An 18,520-nucleotide genomic window follows, 5' to 3' on the forward strand; every position below is an offset into this window, starting at 1 on the left:
TATGGGTAAGTAGTTTAATCGTTCTGATGACTTGGATGAGGGGCAACGGTGGGCAACATCTAGCTTTGGTATACCCTAAACAACCCACTACTATATATTAATACTTGATAGTGGTAATATCCCAAAACAATGTAGACTGCTTCTCTTTAAACAAAGGTAGAACAAGTCTGTTTACACATTTATAAAAACATTAAAACATGATTCAAAATTCACACTTTTAAACAACCATCTACTACAAAAAAAAGTTAAATTGTCCAAAACCATCTTAATGACACTGTAAAGTGATACAGTATAACGGTATAAAGGGTATATAGGGATAGCGGGCAAGACCGAGTAGTAGGTTGCTGGTGTTGCCACCTTGTGTGGTCAATAAAGAAAGTGATATCAATCAGTTTAATGAATAAGGGGGAGGCATGAACAGAACAGTATACTGACACGGTCTTGACAGTGATTAAAGACCTAGAAAAGTTGCACAGATGGACGACACAAATACAACTTGACAGATGCGGGCTTTCAGGAGCACAGCGCTCACTGGGAGAACAGAGGGGATCTCATATATGCTGCAGGTGTCCCTTTCATTTTCCATTATGACATCACTTCCGGTTAAGATTTTAGGTTGAAGACATTACATTGTCCTAACCTGGATAATTCCAAATAAACAAATTCCTGGGACCAGCGCCGCTGTTGGATTCCACAGGATTAGCATCGAAAACATGACCAGCGGTCAGGAAATCCAAGCAATAAAATGGCTGTAGATCCTTTGAAAAACAGTTATGCTATGTGCTTGCTGAATAAATTCTCTACAATTGTTTTTATTTTTACACTTTTTGTACTGCTTCCAGTCATTTTCGTTCACATTGCTGGTCCCGTGGTCTAGAATGCTTCCGCATTTATGAAAAAAATTATGGGATATTAGAACCCTTTAGTATCTTTAACCTAGTTAAGATTTTATATCCTGTGCAAGCTTTGTTGTCGTAGCTACTTAACCATGACCACGGTGCTCACAAAAAGACTCCTTGATGTCTAGCAGCCTAGTAGGAGGAGATGGAGACCGGAGACCATAAGCACTCTGCATCTCTTGTTGTGGATCCCTTTCCATGCAAGACTGGATTCTAAAGACGAGACAGCAAAGTCGTTGATTCTGAAGCAGTGACAGGGTGTCTTCCATTCTCTTTTTCAAACACATGAGCAACAAAGCAGGAAAATGCAACCATTTAAAAAGTGTTTTTAGCATGGGAGGAGACTGGAGAGTTGCATCGATATGGCAGCTCAAATAGTGTCACTCCTTTCAAATAAGACAATAAGGTATCGAGAATGGGCAAGGTGCTTCAGTCAGAATGTTCCCCGTAGCGAGCAGCCTCTAGAGAATCGTTGAGCGAAACGATCGGGTCATCTTTAGCATGGTCCAGGTACATCAGGGGCTAAGGCTGTAGAGGGGCTGGCAGGGTTGGGTGTCAGGAGAGAGCGGGGGCTAGACAATCCCCCAGACAGTTTTCATTTCAGGATGATGTGGTAGCCATCGTTCGTCTCGGCTGAGGATTTAAAAAAACAGCGCCTATATCATGAAGGGTGATTTTACAAGCGTAACTACCACAGACACTTCTCCACCCTCCAATATTTGTTGTAAAAGAAAACAACTGGATGACACTCACCTTTCATTGTATCCAAAACAAAACATACTTCATCCTGGAAGTTTTGAATCATCTGTGAGAAACGAGAGATTCCGTCTTAGAGGCCAATAACGTTGTATACATTAGGACAGCCTTAAGGCAGACTGAGCCAGAGACGAAGGCTGCGTCTAAAATCAGACCCTATTGTGTAGCGCACCCCTTTTGGGAATAGGGTGCCTTTTCGGGACAACACAAAAGGTAGACTAAAGACAGCCTTACCTCGTCACTGACCAGGACATGTATACCAGTGGATCCCTGTTTAAAGATCTGACTGATCTGTCTGGGTGAGATGTTGAAGAGCTGAGCGATCTTCTCTGTCAGCTCAACTGCTGTCAAGTCCTCCAAGTAGATGGCATGGTACACTGCAGAAGACAACAGACGTGTACAGGAAAACATCATCAATCACTGTCTTAGCACCTTGCCCCCCAATCCATGTGTAAATATTGGACTATAAATAGTGCCTTCCTGTATTAAAACTTACACTAAAATGTTTATTCTATTCTACTGCCATTTACTTTATGTTCCTATTCTTATATTATTTCTTATTGTTGTTGCATTGTCGAGAAGGAACCTGCAAGTAAGCATTTCGTTGGACGGTGTATACCATGTGTATCCTGTACATACCACTAATAAAACATGAAACAGTGTGGTATGCCGTAACAAACAGAGCTATCATTATGCCATATGATGCATTGCACCGCCATCAGCAAGTAGGTAAGCATGAGTTATGAATGCTTTATACACTGAGTATACAAAACATTAAGAACACCTGCTCTTTCCATTACAGGCTAACCAGGTGAATCCAGGAGAAAGCTATGATCCCTTATTGATGTACACTTCAAAAAGCAGTGTAGATGAAGGTTAAAGAAGGATTTTTAAGCCTTGAGACATGGATGTTGTATGTGTACCCTTCAGAGGGTGAATGAGCAAGACAAAATATTTAAGTGCCTTTGAACGGGGTATGGTAGGTGCCAGGCACACCAGTTTGTGTCAAGAACTGCAACACTGCTGGGTTTTTCACACTCAGTTTCCCATGTGTGTATCAAGTAAAGTCTACCCCCCCAAAGGACATCCAGCCAACTTGACAACTGTGGGAAGCATTGGAGTCAACATGGGCCAGCATCCCTGTGGAACGCTTTCGATACCTTGTAGAGTCTATGCCCTGAAGAATTGAGGCTGTCCTAAAGGCAAAGGGGGGGTGCAACTCAATATTAAGGTGTTTTTAATATTTGGTATACTCAGAGTAGAACACACACACAGACACACCCATACCGAAAAAAGTACTGCTAGCTGCGTCTCCGTTGTCGTGTTTCTGCTGCTGTTCCCGAGCCTGCTGGGATTCCTGGCACACATACACCGTCAGCCTGGGACGTACCACCCTGCACACACACCGAAATAAGCTGACAAACTTCTCACTTAAAAAAAACAAGGTGATAAAATTCAATAGGCATTTGAATGCTGCAATATGGAAGTAGTGATAAGACAGAAGACTAACCGTCCCTTCAACGCGTTGAAGAGCCTAATACCATCTGCTGGCCCACATATTTGAATGACATCTTCCCTGGTCAGCTTCAACAGATCAGCTCCTGGAACAAATCAGCCTACTTTTAGACTGACTTCCACAACATGACAATGTTGAGAATATAAATTCACTGCAATAAATTATAGACATATATATATATATATATATATATATATATATATATCTTCTTACCTGAGAAATTAGTGAAGAGCCGACAGAACGGTGAAAAGCGGTTTCTATGGAGCCACTGCTGTGCATCCTGTGGTGTTGCCGCGGGTAACAGGTTCTGTTTGTTCCAAAAGAGAGACACAGGTGGAGCAAACGCAATCCAAATGTTAATTCACTTGTGGATTGTACACCTTTAAAAACAATCAATTCCACTGTAAGGTCAGATGTATACAGCCAGGTATGAGCAGTTTATCTGAGCTAACCCATCCCAGAACATGCTACATGGAGGAATACAGACCCATTTCAAATTTAGAGGAGATTCAAATTGTGTTCTAAGAGGTTTACAGTACACACAAAAATTACCGTAGACCACGGTAGCAGTCATCCACATCTGCACACATAAATTAATTGTTTTGGTCTTGGTTGTTCTACACACACGCAAACATTTATGCTGGGAGCCTGGTCAGAGAAGACATGAAATGTACAAGTAACTGCCAAAATACAGGAAACATGAGTAAATGAGGAATAGAAAGTATATTGAAAGTATTGAAAGCAGAACCTTCTACATAGGTGTGGTTCCTGAGTTAATTATGCAATTAACATCCCATCATGCTTAGGGTGATGTATAAAAAAAATGCCCAGATGTCCATTATTTTGGCTACCATGTCTAGAAGAAGAGATCTCACTTTGAAAGAGGGGTCTCAAAGGAACATAAGGGGTTTAAAGGGTGTGTGTGTGTGTGTGTGTGCGCGCATCTCAGTCACCAGATCTCAACCCAATTGAACACTTATGAGAGATTCAGGAGCGGCGCCCGAGACAGCGTTTTCCACCACCATCAACGAAACGATGAAATTCCCCTCCAATAGAGTTCCAGACACTTGTAGAAACTATGCCAAGCTGCATTGAAGCTGTTCTGGCTTGTGGTGGCCTAACAGCCTATTCAGACACTATGTTCGCATTTCCTTCATTTTGACTGTTACCTGTATCCACTTTTGCTTTGAAAGCCAAAAAACGACATTCAAACTAGAAACCATCAAATAAATTAATATATACCTGATGGATGCTTTCACCGTCTCTTGTAAGTAGATGGGATGGCAACTGTAAAGCAGAATGTCTCAATTTTAAAATGATCGTCATATTTCAAAACCTCCCTAATCCCCCAAAAACTTTGCTCATGTATTTCTGTCTAAAAATGGGGGTAAAACACAAGTGATAGTTTGACAGTGAAAACAGCAACGTTGTCAAAATACAGTGTATTCAGAAAGTATTCAGACCCCTTAGAGCTTTACTCTAAAAAGAAAATTCACACACACACAATACCCCATAATGACAAAGCGAAAAACTGGTTTTTAGAAATATTTGCAAATTTAAAAGCAAAACTGAAATACCTTATTTACATAGACCACCAGTCAAAATTTGACACACCTCATTCCAGGGTTTCTTTATTTGTACTATTTTCTATGTTATAGAATAGTGAATACATCAAAACTATGAAATAACATATATGGAATCATGTAGTAACCAAAAACAAAGTGTTAAACAAATCTAAATATATTTTATATTTGAGATTCTTCAAAGTAGCCACCCTTTGCCTTGACAGCTTTGCACACTCTTGGCATTCTCTCAACCAGCTTCACATGGAATGCTTTACCAACAGTCTTGAAGGAGTTCCCACATAGTGTGTAGATTGTTGAGGGATTTTTCTTTTTTTTTAACAAGGCTGTAACGTAACAAAATGTGGAAAAGGTGAAGGGGTCTGAATACTTTCCAAATGCACTTTACATCCTATTGCTATATACACACTCGGCGCAGCATTTATTTCAAAACTAGTTTGAAATGCAATGGTTACATGACTATTACGTACATCATGTAGAAGCATTGTAATAAATGCTGGAACAAGTATTGGGAGTATTACAGCAGGCTGGTTCCAGATCTGTTTGTGCTCTGGCCAACTCTATTGCCAATGATTGGCATGACAATGAGTGACAAGGAGGTTACATGATGGCACAAACAGACTGGCACTCAGGCGTTCCACACAAACTGCACTTTTTTTTCTTCATGTAAAAAATTCAAGCAGGCCTTAGGGAGAGTTAAGGCAGATGTTGCTGCCTACAAATGACTACAAACTACCCAAAACAACTGGATAAATACTTATCATTATCAGACGGCAAGTAATAGGGTTAATAAGTGCAATAAATCGTTTAAAGATATATTATCAGTGAATATTGCACATTCTGTTGGAGTCGGTCTAAACCGTGAAGTCTGCATCTTAAATCAGAGTCAGACATTTAGAAAATGTTGGAAACTTACAATTGTATCAGTCAGACAGCTTTCAATCTATATTGGATAATAATGCAGGAGAAAGAAGGGAGAAAAGGTGTACACACCCTTTATAAAACTGAACTGACAGGTGCACGGACATGGCTATCTAGGCTCATTTCAAGGTCTGTTTCCATCCATCAACCACATTAAATCCTTGGGGATGCACGTGATACAACAGATTCTTTATGGAGGACAGTCTACTACAGTAGTTAAACGGTTGCTTTGATGGACCCAAAAACAAAAGGGCAAGTTCTACCCACATATTAATAACTGACTTGGTTCTATGTATGCATTAATGGGAAAACAGAGGGAGTCACAAGAGAAGAACAATTCAATATAAGCACAAATTAATAAAACTGTTGAAAGCAAAGGGACGTATCCACGTTTATTTTATTCCGTTACATTTCTCATTCTGTAGGTTCTTATAAAATTAGTCAGGTATTCTAAACCAAATCTGAGATTTATCAATGCATAGCCTTTGCTTTTCCCAACTGTTGCAAATCATTTCCAGACAGAAAACCATTTCAGCAAAGTACAAAACAGTTGTCATATTCATTATTTTGGTAAATATGTTCGACTACATGCAAATGTGATCAATGGAGATCGGGTAAAAAAAAAAAAAACTGACATCTATCATGTGAAAATAAGATGTAAAGTCGTGCTGCTTTGAAAATCAAATAACGTACTGATTGCAAAGTTACATAGCCAGTCTCCTCAGCCTCAGATATTATTCTTACACTTCAGTTTAAATAGCCCACTACCAACCATTTCCTACAGTATTTCACTAGTGCTGCTGCCAAAAGCAAAAGGCAAAATGTGAACTTAAAGCATGACCACAACGTGCCAACTTCAGTTATGTGAAAAAAGCTGGCCTTTAAACATGTACAGTGGGGCAAAAAAGTATTGTCAGCCACCAATTGTGCAAGTTCTCCCACTTAAAAAGATGAGAGGCCTGTAATATTCATCACAGGTACACTTCAACTATGACAGACAAAATTAGGAAAGAAATCCAGAAAATCACATTGCACATTTTTTATAAATTTATTTGCAAATTATGGTGGAAAATAAGTATTTGGTCAATAACAAAAGTTTCTCAATACTTTGTTATATACCCTTTGTTGGCAATGACAGAGGTCAAACGTTTTCTGTAAGTCTTCACAAGGTTTTCACACACTGTTGCTGGTATTTTGGCCCATTCCTCCATGCTGATCTCCTCTAGAGCAGTGATATTTTGGTGCTGTTGCTGGGCAACACGGACTTTCAACTCCCTCCAAAGATTTTCTATGGGGTTGAGATCTGGAGACTGGCTAGGCCACTCCAGGACCTTGAAATGCTTCTTACGAAGCCACTCCTTTGTTGCCCGGGCGGTGTGTTTGGGATCATCGTCATGCTGAAAGACCCAGCCACGTTTCATCTTCAATGCCCTTGCTGATGGAAGGAGGTTTTCACTCAAAATCTCACGATACATGGCCCCATTAATTCTTTCCTTTACACGGATCAGTCGTCCTGGTCCCTTTGCAGAAAAACAGCCCCAAAGCATGATGTTTCCACCCCCATGCTTCACAGTAGGTATGGTGTTCTTTGGACGCAACTCAGCATTCTTTGTCCTCCAAACACGACGAGTTGAGTTTTCACCAAAAAGTTATATTTTGGTTTCATCTGACCATATGACATTCTCCCAATCTTCTTCTGGATCATCCAAATGCTCTCTAGCAAACTTCAGACGGGCCTGGACATGTACTGGCTTAAGCAGGGGGACACATCTGGCACTGCAGGATTTGAGTCCCTGGCGGCGTAGTGTGTTACTGATGGTAGGCATTGTTACTTTGGTCCCAGCTCTCTGCAGGTCATTCACTAGGTCCCCCCGTGTGGTTCTGGGATTTTTGCTCACTGTTCTTGTGATCATTTTGACCCCACGGGTTGAGATCTTGCGTGGAGCCCCAGATCAAGGGAGATTATCAGTGGTCTTGTATGTTCCTTCCATTTCCTAATAATTGCTCCCACAGTTGATTTCTTCAAACCAAGCTGCTTACCTATTGCAGATTCAGTCTTCCCAGCCTGGTGCAGGTCTACAATTTTGTTTCTGGTGTCCTTTGGCAGCTCTTTGGTCTTGGCCATAGTGGAGTTTGGAGTGTGACTGTTTGAGGTTGTGGACTGATATACTGATAACAAGTTCAAACAGGTGCCATTAATACAGGTAACGAGTGGAGGACTGAGGAGCCTCTTAAAGAAGAAGTTACAGGTCTTGCTTGTTTGTAGGTGACCAAATACTTATTTTCCACCATAATTTGCAAATTAATTAATTAAAAATCCTACAATGTGATTTTTTCTGGATTTTTCTGGATAGTTGAAGTGTACCAGTGATGAAAATTACAGGCCTCTCATCTTTTTAAGTGGGAGAACTTGCACAATTGGTGGCTGACTAAATACTTTTTTGCCCCACTGTAGATGTGGGGGTTGGTGACATGGGAAGGGATGGTGCAGGAGACTGACCCATAGGTGGGTTTTGGACACACAAAGGGAAGGGACACAGGTACTTACATCTGCTACCTGAACAACTAGCTCTGGCTGGTGACTGGGGGATCCATTGCTGGAGGGACAGAGAAAAGGAACATGAAAAGGTTGAGATGGACATTCTGGGAATAGAAAGAAAACATCCCCAAAGAACAGAGGTATTAGACATTACATTGCATCCCCATATAATATTTTATAAATGTACATATAAAACAAAATAAACCATTTATAACACAAGCAGTGTGGTTCAGTGCAGGCTGCATGTTTATGTCCTGATGCCTACCCCTCTGCCACTGGAAAACTGTTGTGTGAGCTGTTGAAGCCAGGCGATGGAGAGTTATTTACATAGGTGACCTCTGGCCAGGGAGAGCACTGCAAGAGAACATTTCTATTATTCTAGTAGGGAGGGACCTAGGCTCTTTACATAATCCAGCATTCCAGATGCAAGTTATTACTTCATGAAGAAATCCTGTGTACAGAATTTCTATGCATTATGATATTACTGAGACAAGTAATTAAAAGGATGCATCATTTTGCTCATGGTTCTTCATTCTGACTGCTACCACATCTTCCTCTGCATATCCTCTCATATCCAAAAATTTCCTCCATCCCATTTACTCAACACACTGACTCTAACCTCTGTTAGGATGGTGGTTTCATACGAGGGCTGGTATTTCTCCTTCTCCTGAGGAGCCCTCTTTTCCATCTTCTCTCTGTCGGTCTTCTGCTTCCTGTCTGCACCTTTAGGCTGCCACAGGTGAGGTAAAGTTGTTTATAATGGACAGTACCGTGATCAGGATCAAATGACGTTTTATGGCAACAGTAAATGTCTTTGGTCAGACTTTCTTCTCACCTTGAAGACTTTGACCTGACAGCTGGCAGAATGCAAGTGCTCTGAATACTCTTCGCCATCATTCTCTTTGAAAGTGTCGATCTGGATGCGGAAAGGCACGCCCTTCTCTCCCCCGTGCTTCCGCATTGTGAACTCTGTGCTGATGCAGTGAACCTAAAACAAGGAATCGGCATGCCTATTTGAAAACTGAAGAATTTTGCTAAAGTTGTCATATTAGGACAAAACTATTAGTTTTATTCAGTACAAACATGGTGAGAGCTCTATTTGGCTTGAAAACCCATCTGTTTCCACTCCATTCAGATAGCCTTGGACTGACGTTAGAAGATAAGCTACGACCAGCATTATGAAAACAACCATGTGGTTGTGTTTATCCTGCTACCTGGATAAAAACCGAGGTTCTTTTTGAAGGGTCCCACAGGAACTCCACAGTGTTAAGTTGAGTAGGGTTAGCCCTGGGGTCGACCATGCCAACTGACATGGGGATATCTACAATGGAGCAACACGAGACAAGTTATCAGAAGGATTGTGTGAGCACTCAGTCTTTATGTTATGCAGCCTGTTGTCACCAATAATTTATTTCACTGAAGAAACAACTCGGTGTTATCTGAAACCATGTCAGTGCCACAGCAGCTAACGTCTTAAAATCAGCACCCTCCTATCCTTCTTCACCCAGAGTAGGCCACCACCCATGACGGACAGACAGTTTACCAAGGTCGAGGATGCGGTCTCCAGGCCTGTTCCAGCGCCAGCCCTCCAGCTGCTGGTGCTCTGTGTACTGAAGACGCCGGTCATGGAAGACCACGCGGATGATGCTCTGGGGGCACACAGAAAACGTCACTGAGGAACTAGGAAGTACCTACGTGACTGATAGACCACATGGGACATTCTCATTGGAACAGACCCATGCAATCACTTACTCACGACTCAGGGTTCTTGTTCAGCATACCTTCACCATTTTGCCAGTGATTTCTGGGAGTTCACCCAATTTCCGATTGTCAAGCATTCGAATTTCATAAGACTGTCCTGAAATCGAAACAGAATCTTTAGATAGATGTAACACACACATTGCCTTCAGAAAGTATTCACACCCCTTGAAATCCCACATTTTGTTGTATTACAGCTTAAAATGGATTCAATTGAGATTTTTTTGTCACATCAATGTCAAAGTAGAATTATGTTTAGACATTTTTACAAATTAATTAAAGTGAAAATCTGAAATGAGTCAATAAGTATTCGGCCCCTTTGTTATGGCAAGCCTTAATAAGTTCCGGAGTAAAAATGTGCCTAACAAGTCACATAAGTTGCATTGATTCACTCTATGTGCAATAAGTGTTTTAACATTTTTTTCATGACTACCTCATCTCAGTACCCCATACATACAGATAATTGTAAGGTCTCTCAGTCGAGCAGTGGATTTCAAACACAGATTCAACTACAAAGACCAGGGAGATTGTCCAATGCCTCGCAAAGGGCACTTTTTGGTAAAAAAAAAAGGAAAAAAGCAGACATTGAATATCCCTTTGAGCATGGTGAAGTTACACCATCCAAAGTGTATCGACATGTATTCCTAACTTCGGTCCCAGAGAGGAAGGAAACCGTGCAGGGATTTCATCATGAGACCAATGAGGCCTTTGGAGTAGTTACAGGGTTTTAATGGCTGTGATAGGAGAAAACTGAGGATGGGTCAACATTGTAGTTACTCAACAATACTAATCAAATGACAGAGTGAAAATTAGACTGTACAGAATAAAAACATATTTGCAAGAAGGCCCAAAAGTAAAACTGCAAACCATGTCAAAATGAACTTTATGTCCTGAGAATCCAACATATCACTCTTTATATTTTCAAGCATGTGGTTGCATCATGTTATGGGTATGCTTGTCATCAGCAAGGACTAGGGACTTTTTTAGGATAAAAATAAACAAAATAGAGCTAAGCACAGGGAAAATCCTAGAGGAAAACCTAGCTGACTGCTTTTCAACACACTGGGAGACAAATTCACCTTTCAGCAGGACAATAACCTAAAACACATGGCTAAATATACATGGGTTTCTTACGAGACAATATTGAATGTTCCTGAGTAGCCTAGTTACAGTTTTGACTTATATTGGCTTGAAAATCTAAAAAATGAAAATGGCTGTCAAGCAATGACTAACAACCAACTTCACAGAGATTGAATAATTTTTAAAAGAATAAAATGTGCAAATATTGTACAATGCAGGTGTGCAAAGCTCTAAGCAACTTACCCACAATGACTACCAGCTGTAATCCCTGCCATAGGTGATTATAACATGTATTGACTTAAGGGGTGTGAACACTTAAGTAAATGTGATATTTCTGTATATAAGTTTCAATAAATGTGCTAACATTTCTAAAAACATGTACTCACTTTGGCATTATGGGGTATTGTGTGTGTAGATGGGTTAGAAAAAAATACATTTAATACATTTTTTATTCAGGCTGTTACAACAAGATGTAGAATAAGTCAAGGGATATGAAAACTGAGGGCACTGAGTGTATGTGTAAGAAAGATATTTATATAAAAACAAAGTCCATATTATTATTTATTTAGGCTGCAATTTCCGAGCCTGGTAACTCTAATGAACTGGTCCTATGCATCAGTGGTAATTCTGGCACTTCCTTTCCTGTGGAGGCCCTAATGAGAGCCAGTTTCATCATAGCGCTTGATGGTTCTTGCAACTTCACTTGAAGAAAATTAGTGAAATTTTACACAGACTGACCAGGTCTTAAAGTAATGATGGAATGTCGTTTCTCTTTGCTCATTTGAGCTGTTCTTGCCATAATATGGACTTGGTCTCTTACCAAGTAGGGCTATCTTCTGAATACCCTCCCTACCTTGTCACAAGACAACTGATTAGCCCAAAAGCATTAAGAAGGAAAGAAATGTCACAAATTAACAAGGCACACCTGTTAATTGAAATGCATTGCAGGTGACAACCTCGTGGAGCTAGTTGAGATAATGCCAAGAGTGTGCAAAGCTGTCATCAAGGCAAAAGGTGGATACTTCGAAGAATCTCAAATATATTTTGATTTGTTTAACCTTTTTTTGTAGAAAATAGTTAAAATAAAGAAAAACCATTGAATGAGTAGATGTGTCCAAACTTTTGACTGATACTGTATATATAGTGCATTCAGAAAGTATTCAGACCCCTTGACTTTTTCCACATTTTGTTAAGTTACAGCTATTTTCTAAAATGGATTACAAAAAGAAAAATCCTCATCAATCTACCCCATAATGACCAAATGAAAACAGGATTTTAGAAATGTTTGCAAATGTGTTAAATGTACAACAGAAATACCTTATTTACATATGCATTCAGGCTCTTTCCTATGAGACTTGAAATTGAGTTCAGGTACATCCGGTTTCAATTGATCATCCTTGAGATGTTTCTACAACTTGGAGTCTGTAGTAAATTCAACTGATTGGACATGATTTGGAAAGGCACACCTGTCTATATAAGGTCCCACAGTTGACAGTGCATGCAGAGCAAAAACCAAGCCATGAGGTCAAAAGGAATTGTCTGTAGAGCACCGAGACAAGATTGTGTCGAGGCACAGATTTGGGGAAGGGTACCAACAAATTCCTGCAGCATTGAAGGACCCCAAGAAAGCAGCGGCCTCCATCATTCTTAAATGTAAGGGGTATGGAACCACCAAGACTATTCCTAGAGCTGGACGCCCGGGCCAAACTGAGCAATCGGGGGAGAAGGGCCTTTTGCATTGGTCAGGGAGGTAACCAAGAACCCAATGGTCACTGACAGAGCTCTAGAGTTAATCTGTGGAGATGGGAGTACCTTCCTGAAGGACAACCATCTCTGCAGCACTCCACCAATCAAGCCTTTATGGTAGAGTGGCTACACAGAAGCCACTCCTCAGAAAAAGGCATATGACAGCCTTCTTGGAGTTTGCCAAAAGACATTTAAAGACTCTCAGACCATGAGATACAAGATTCTCTGGTCTGAAGAAACCAAGATTTAACTATTAGGCCTGAATGCCAAGCGACACTTCCGGAAGAAACCTGGCACCATCCTTATGGTGAAGCATGGTGGTGGCAGCATCGGGACAAGTCTCTGAATGTCGGCCTCCCAAGTGGCGCAGTGGTCTAGACACTACCTCGCAGTGCTAGCTGTGCCACTAGAGATCCTGGTTTGAGTCCAGGCTATGTCGCAGCCGGGAGACCCATGGGGCGGTGCACACTTGGCCCAGCGTCATCCGGGTTAGGGGAGGGTTTGGCCGGCATGGATGTCCTTGTCCCATCGCACTTTAGCAACTCCTGGGGCGGACCAGGCACAGTGCACGCTGACACAGTCGCCAGGTGTACGGTGTTTCCTACAACACATTGGTGCGGCTGGCTTCCAGGTTAAGCAGGCATTGTGTACAAGAAGCAGTGCGGCGTGGCTGGCTTGTGTTTCGGAGGACGCACGGAACTCGACCTTCGCCTCTCCCGAGTCCATACGGGAGTTGCAGCGAAGGGGCAAGACTGAAACTACCAATTGGATACTATGGAATTGGGGAGAGAAAGTGGCAATAAATAAATAAAATTAAAAAAGTCTGAATGTCCTTGAGTGTCCCTGCCAGAGCCCGGACTTGAACCCGACCGGTCATCTCTGGTGAGACCTGAAAATAGCTGTGCAGCGACGCTCTGTATCCAACCTGACAGAACTTGAGAGAATCTGCAGAGAAGAATGGGAGAAACTCTCCAAATACAGGTGTGCCAAGCTTGTAGCGTCACACCCAAGAAGACTCAGGGCTGTAATCACTGCCAAAGGTGCTTCAACAAAGTACTTAGTAAAGGGTCTGAATACTTATGTAAATGTGATATTTCAGTAGTTTTTTTTATACATTTGCAAAAACTTATAAAAACCTGTTTTTGCTTTTTCATTGTGGGGTATTGTATGTGGATTGATGTGGAAAGAAAACAATTTAAATCCATTTTAAAATGAGGCTGTAAAGTAACAAAATGTGGAAAAAGTCAAGGGGTCTGAGTACTTTACAAATGCACTGTGTATGCATGTATGCACACACACACACACACACAAAATCTGTCTATTTATTTTAAATTGGCATCAAATTCAAAAGAAAAGCATGTAATGTAAAACAGACAGATGCTAACCTTGGTTGAGGTAGGTAAGTGTTTCATCGTGCAGTTTGATAGCAGGTGAGGTAGCTGCACACAGAACATACTGGAAAGGAAGAATCTTGTTCTCACTGTCAGGCGGCAGGTTAGACTCCTCCTGCTTAAAGATGGGGAGGGCCAGCACATCGCTGGAGAAAGAACCGCAAGACAACATGGTCAATGAACTGGCAAGCCAAGGTCTTTTACAAGCACATGACATTGGCATAGTATCAAGAACTGTCTGAAACAACAACTCAACAGAACTTGTACCTCCAGAATACGAGACAGACTGAAAAGGTAAGCTCAACTGAACTCTTAAAAAAGTTTTCCAAATTAAAAACGTGGGGAAATTATGTTACCCACCCAATAAATGTAAATTAAATGAATATCACTAGAAGCCACTGGAAAAGAACAAGTGATTTATAACACACTTTCTTCACAGTTCATTAGTTACGATAGTAAAAACTTGTGCAATCAACTACCTTGGTATGCAGCCTGGGTATCTCATCCTCCCTCTCAACATAAGAATTATACTGACAATGAGGCACTTTAGTATTATGTAACAGAACACTTACAATACTAACAAAAGAGCAGTCTGAAAGAGAGGGATGTATCCCTTACACACAAACTGTTCCTGACACAGTAAAAATCCCAATTCTGACAGATTAAGGCCTCCTCTTTTCTGGCATAAGAACAATCCTCAAGAGAGTACTGATGGAAGGTTAGGCCTATGCTAGCCCAATAATGGACTAAAGGAGCCTAACGTTACACCTTATAGTCCAAGGACCTTACATGTTCTGTTTAGCGGCAAATTCGCTCTGGCAGCCAAATCTTGAATCGAAGCTCAAGTGTAGTACGGTTCTAGAAACACGTAAAAATATATATTTAACTAGGTAAGTCAGTTAAGAACAAATTCTTATTTACAATGACAACCTACCCTGGCCAAACCTGGACAACGCTTGGCCAATTGTGCGACGCCCTTTGGGACTCCCATTCACGGCCAGATGTGATACAGCCTGGATTTGAACCAGGGACTGTAGTGACACCTCTTGCACTGATACATCAAAATAATTTACACTTACTGTACACTGTTTTAACCAGTTTAAACACCGTTACCGACAGTATGTTCCAGTGACAACATGTTCGTGGTGTCCATTTTCTGTTTACACAATGGTGTGTTGTATTTTTTTTTTAAACATTTGATTTATTATTATTCTCATTTCTCCCTGATATGAAAAATACATTCCTTATGTTTCCAAAACAGTCCCGCAAGCAATGCGTGTTAACGTTTAGAGCAAGCGTTGGAGCTTTTAATAAAACTGCCCCAGCCAGAAGATACTATGTAGTTAGCGTCTATGAATGGGCTAACTTGTGAATTACTGGCAAAAAAAATAAAACATCTGTAAAATCACTATAAAATGGGTGTGTGATGTGTTTAACAAAACACACAACAACAAAAAACTAAATTGGACACACACACCACCGAAGACTTAAGTATTTTGAGAAGCTGTCCTATCCACCAACACAAATAGTAAGCAAACAGTAAACTATAGCTTGGGAGAGACAATTTAGCAACATTGAGAATAGGATACATTCTAAATGCATTCCATTCTAGAATGGAATATACTGAAAGTAAACAGTAGCCAGATTTAGAAGGCCTTTCCACTTGAGGTATGCGTACCATAACAAACTACTTTACGGCTTCACTATTCATAGGTTCTTTGGCCAACTCTCTCTCTGAATTGAAAACACACACTCCTAACATTTAAAGCAGCACCACCCGACACCATGCAAAAGGACAAATTACTAGAGAGCGACGGCCACCGAGTCATTATAGGTTAACTGATTCAAGAGTACGCCCTATCATCTGTAAGTATTTTTTGTATTTCTTTTTTTTCACTGACAGATACTGATTTTCTATGTAAAAGTACTATGTCTTGACATATTAACATTTCAATAGACTTCCAATTATGATTCATACCTCATACTGTACGCCCCAGCTCCAAGCTCTTGTCCAATGCCAGAGAGACTGGCATCAAAGTCTTGGACCAGACCTGATTCAATCACCTCATCAGTGAGTGGCAGTTTCAGAGCCCAAGCCATGACGACGCGTGGATCTGATTGCAGTCGAACTTGTCTCAAATTCTCGATCCCTGGCCACAAAATTCCAAACTGCAAATTTCTTACAGCCTGGTAGATGTCTTTTGCTACCAAACTGGAAGAGAAATGCCATGAAACATACACAGTTCAGTACCAGTGTAAAGACTATTGGTTTAATATAGGCCTAGCAAACGAATTGACAAGACATTCCAGATTGTATGGACCACAAAATGTCATCACACAGCTGGCAGGTATTGCAGTATCCCACATGAAAGATATTTCAGCTAGAATTACTGGTAAGTTAAATGCTGTGTGTAGTAACTAGCGAATGTACAAAATGAAACGCTTTGCTATATGGCATAATGTTACTATGCTAACTCAGTAACGTAACTAACGTTACCTGGCGAACTTGAATGATTGTGGATGAATGTTTTACCGTTACCTTGCTAACGTTACAACTCAACGTGGTTTGTCGTGTTAATATGAAGTTAAATTATGATAGCACTTCTAGCTAGTACGTAAATAGCTATCGAACTTACCTTTGAAACCAAGTAAGTTGACTAGCTAACCCTGCGACCATTGCATGCCATGTTGCTCCCTCGTTCTCTCCATATTGAGATAACCAACGTTAGCTAACTATCTCCAACATGCGCTACTACTCTTCAGGGAAACAGCGATGTGAACACTGATTATTTGAATATAACGAGAACTAATTGAGTTGTATATGGTAGTTAATTAAATCTGCATTAATCGCTATACAAACCTAACAAAAAGTTTGTTTATCTACTCGGCTAGAAAGCTTATTCTTCTTCTATGATATCATGGCGATCCGCAAACAAACGTTTAAGGTGCATGCCGCCACCTACTGTGCTGGTCTGACTAATTCTATATTACAAAGATTTAAAAAATAATAATAAATAAATAATACAAAATATAATAATAATGAATCCCGACTAACTTCTACCACCCCCCCATGTTTTAAATAATAAATAAAATCCCTTCCAAGCCCCTCAACCCCTTAAACTGTGTCTATACTGAACAAAATTATAAACGCAACAATTTCAATGATTTTACTGAGTTACAGTTCTTATAAGGAAATCAGTCAATTTAAATAAATTAATTAGGCCCTGGATGGGCCTGGAAGGGCATAGGCCCACCCACTTGGGGGCCAGGCCCACCAACTGGGGAGCCAGGCCCACCAACTGGGGAGCCAGGCCCACCAACTGGGGAGCCAGGCCCAGCCAGTCAGTGAGGTTTTTCCCCTGAAAAGGGCTTTATTACAGACAGAAATACTCTTCAGTTTTATCAGCTGTTGGGGTGGTTGATCTGAGACCATCCCGCAGGTGAGGAAGCCGGATATGGAGGTCCTGGGCTGGCGTGGTTACTCGTGGTCTGCGGTTGTGAGGCCGGTTGGAGGTACAGCCAAATTCTACAAATTCTACAGCTTATGGTAGAGAAATGAACGTTAAATTATCTGCCAACTGCTCTGCATGCTATTTGTGGCAGTGGCAGTGTTGTGTGACAAAACTTCACATCTTCACACAGATCTTTTATTTCAGCTCATGAAACACAGGACCAACAGTTTACATGTTGCATTTATATTTTTGTTGAGTGGATCATTGGTTTATATACACATCATTGGCGCTCAAAGACGCAATAATTGGACAGATACAAAGAAGAGTCCTCTATCATTCTCTATGGTATTTGTGGCTCTGAAGAGACGGTACAGTGCCTTGCGAAAGTATTCGGCCCCCTTGAACTTTGCGACCTTTTGCCACATTTCAGGCTTCAAACATAAAGATATAAAACTGTATTTTTTTGTGAAGAATCAACAACAAGTAGGACACAATCATGAAGTGGAACGACATTTATTGGATATTTCAAACTTTTTTAACAAATCAAAAACTGAAAAATTGGGCGTGCAAAATTATTCAGCCCCTTTACTTTCAGTGCAGCAAACTCTCTCCAGAAGTTTAGTGAGGATCTCTGAATGATCCAATGTTGACCTAAATGACTAATGATGATAAATACAATCCACCTGTGTGTAATCAAGTCTCCGTATAAATGCACCTGCACTGTGATAGTCTCAGAGGTCCGTTAAAAGCGCAGAGAGCATCATGAAGAACAAGGAACACACCATGCAGGTCCGAGATACTGTTGTGAAGAAGTTTAAAGCCAGATTTGGATACAAAAAGATTTCCCAAGCTTTAAACATCTCAAGGAGCACTGTGCAA

The 18,520-nt window shown here is 40.8% G+C and overlaps 1 protein-coding gene across 4 annotated transcripts; it reads right to left on the reverse strand.

Annotated features, from left to right (window-relative positions):
- On the reverse strand, positions 1–17,158 carry LOC110492099 (transcription factor CP2). Of its 4 annotated transcripts, XM_021566116.3 has the most exons (18): positions 16,826–17,158; positions 16,168–16,401; positions 14,184–14,335; positions 9,996–10,072; positions 9,758–9,863; positions 9,429–9,535; positions 9,050–9,202; positions 8,834–8,944; positions 8,480–8,568; positions 8,224–8,272; positions 5,671–5,697; positions 4,414–4,458; positions 3,385–3,478; positions 3,166–3,256; positions 2,943–3,049; positions 1,890–2,032; positions 1,653–1,704; positions 1–1,532 (listed from the first exon to the last, which is right to left on the reverse strand). In XM_021566116.3, exons 1-18 carry the CDS (start codon positions 16,864–16,866, stop codon positions 1,495–1,497), a joined length of 1,716 nt encoding a protein of 571 aa, XP_021421791.3. In that variant the 5' UTR covers positions 16,867–17,158; the 3' UTR covers positions 1–1,494. The 4 variants fall into 4 exon arrangements, with proteins under 4 accessions (XP_021421791.3, XP_021421792.3, XP_090059128.1 ...); XM_021566117.3 differs by lacking the exon at positions 5,671–5,697; XM_090203002.1 differs by lacking the exon at positions 9,996–10,072 and having other exon boundaries at positions 16,826–17,129.
- Positions 17,159–18,520: the final 1,362 nt, after the last annotated feature.

Source organism: Oncorhynchus mykiss, chromosome 16 (genome assembly GCF_057628025.1).
Source record: "Oncorhynchus mykiss isolate SJ-2025 chromosome 16, ASM5762802v1, whole genome shotgun sequence".
Lineage (NCBI taxonomy): Eukaryota > Metazoa > Chordata > Actinopteri > Salmoniformes > Salmonidae > Oncorhynchus > Oncorhynchus mykiss.

Excerpts from the sequence above, each read along its gene's own strand:
- LOC110492099 (XM_021566116.3), bottom strand. The coding sequence starts at position 16,866 with ATGGTCGCAGGGTTAGCTAGTCAACTTACTTGGTTTCAAAG. Across the intron at positions 9,536-9,757 it reads AGACCGCATCCTCGACCTTG|ATATCCCCATGTCAGTTGGC; the intron begins GTAAACTGTCTG and ends GCTCCATTGTAG. Across the intron at positions 5,698-8,223 it reads TAGTTGTTCAGGTAGCAGAT|ATTGAAAGCTGTCTGACTGA; the intron begins GTAAGTACCTGT and ends TATCCAATATAG.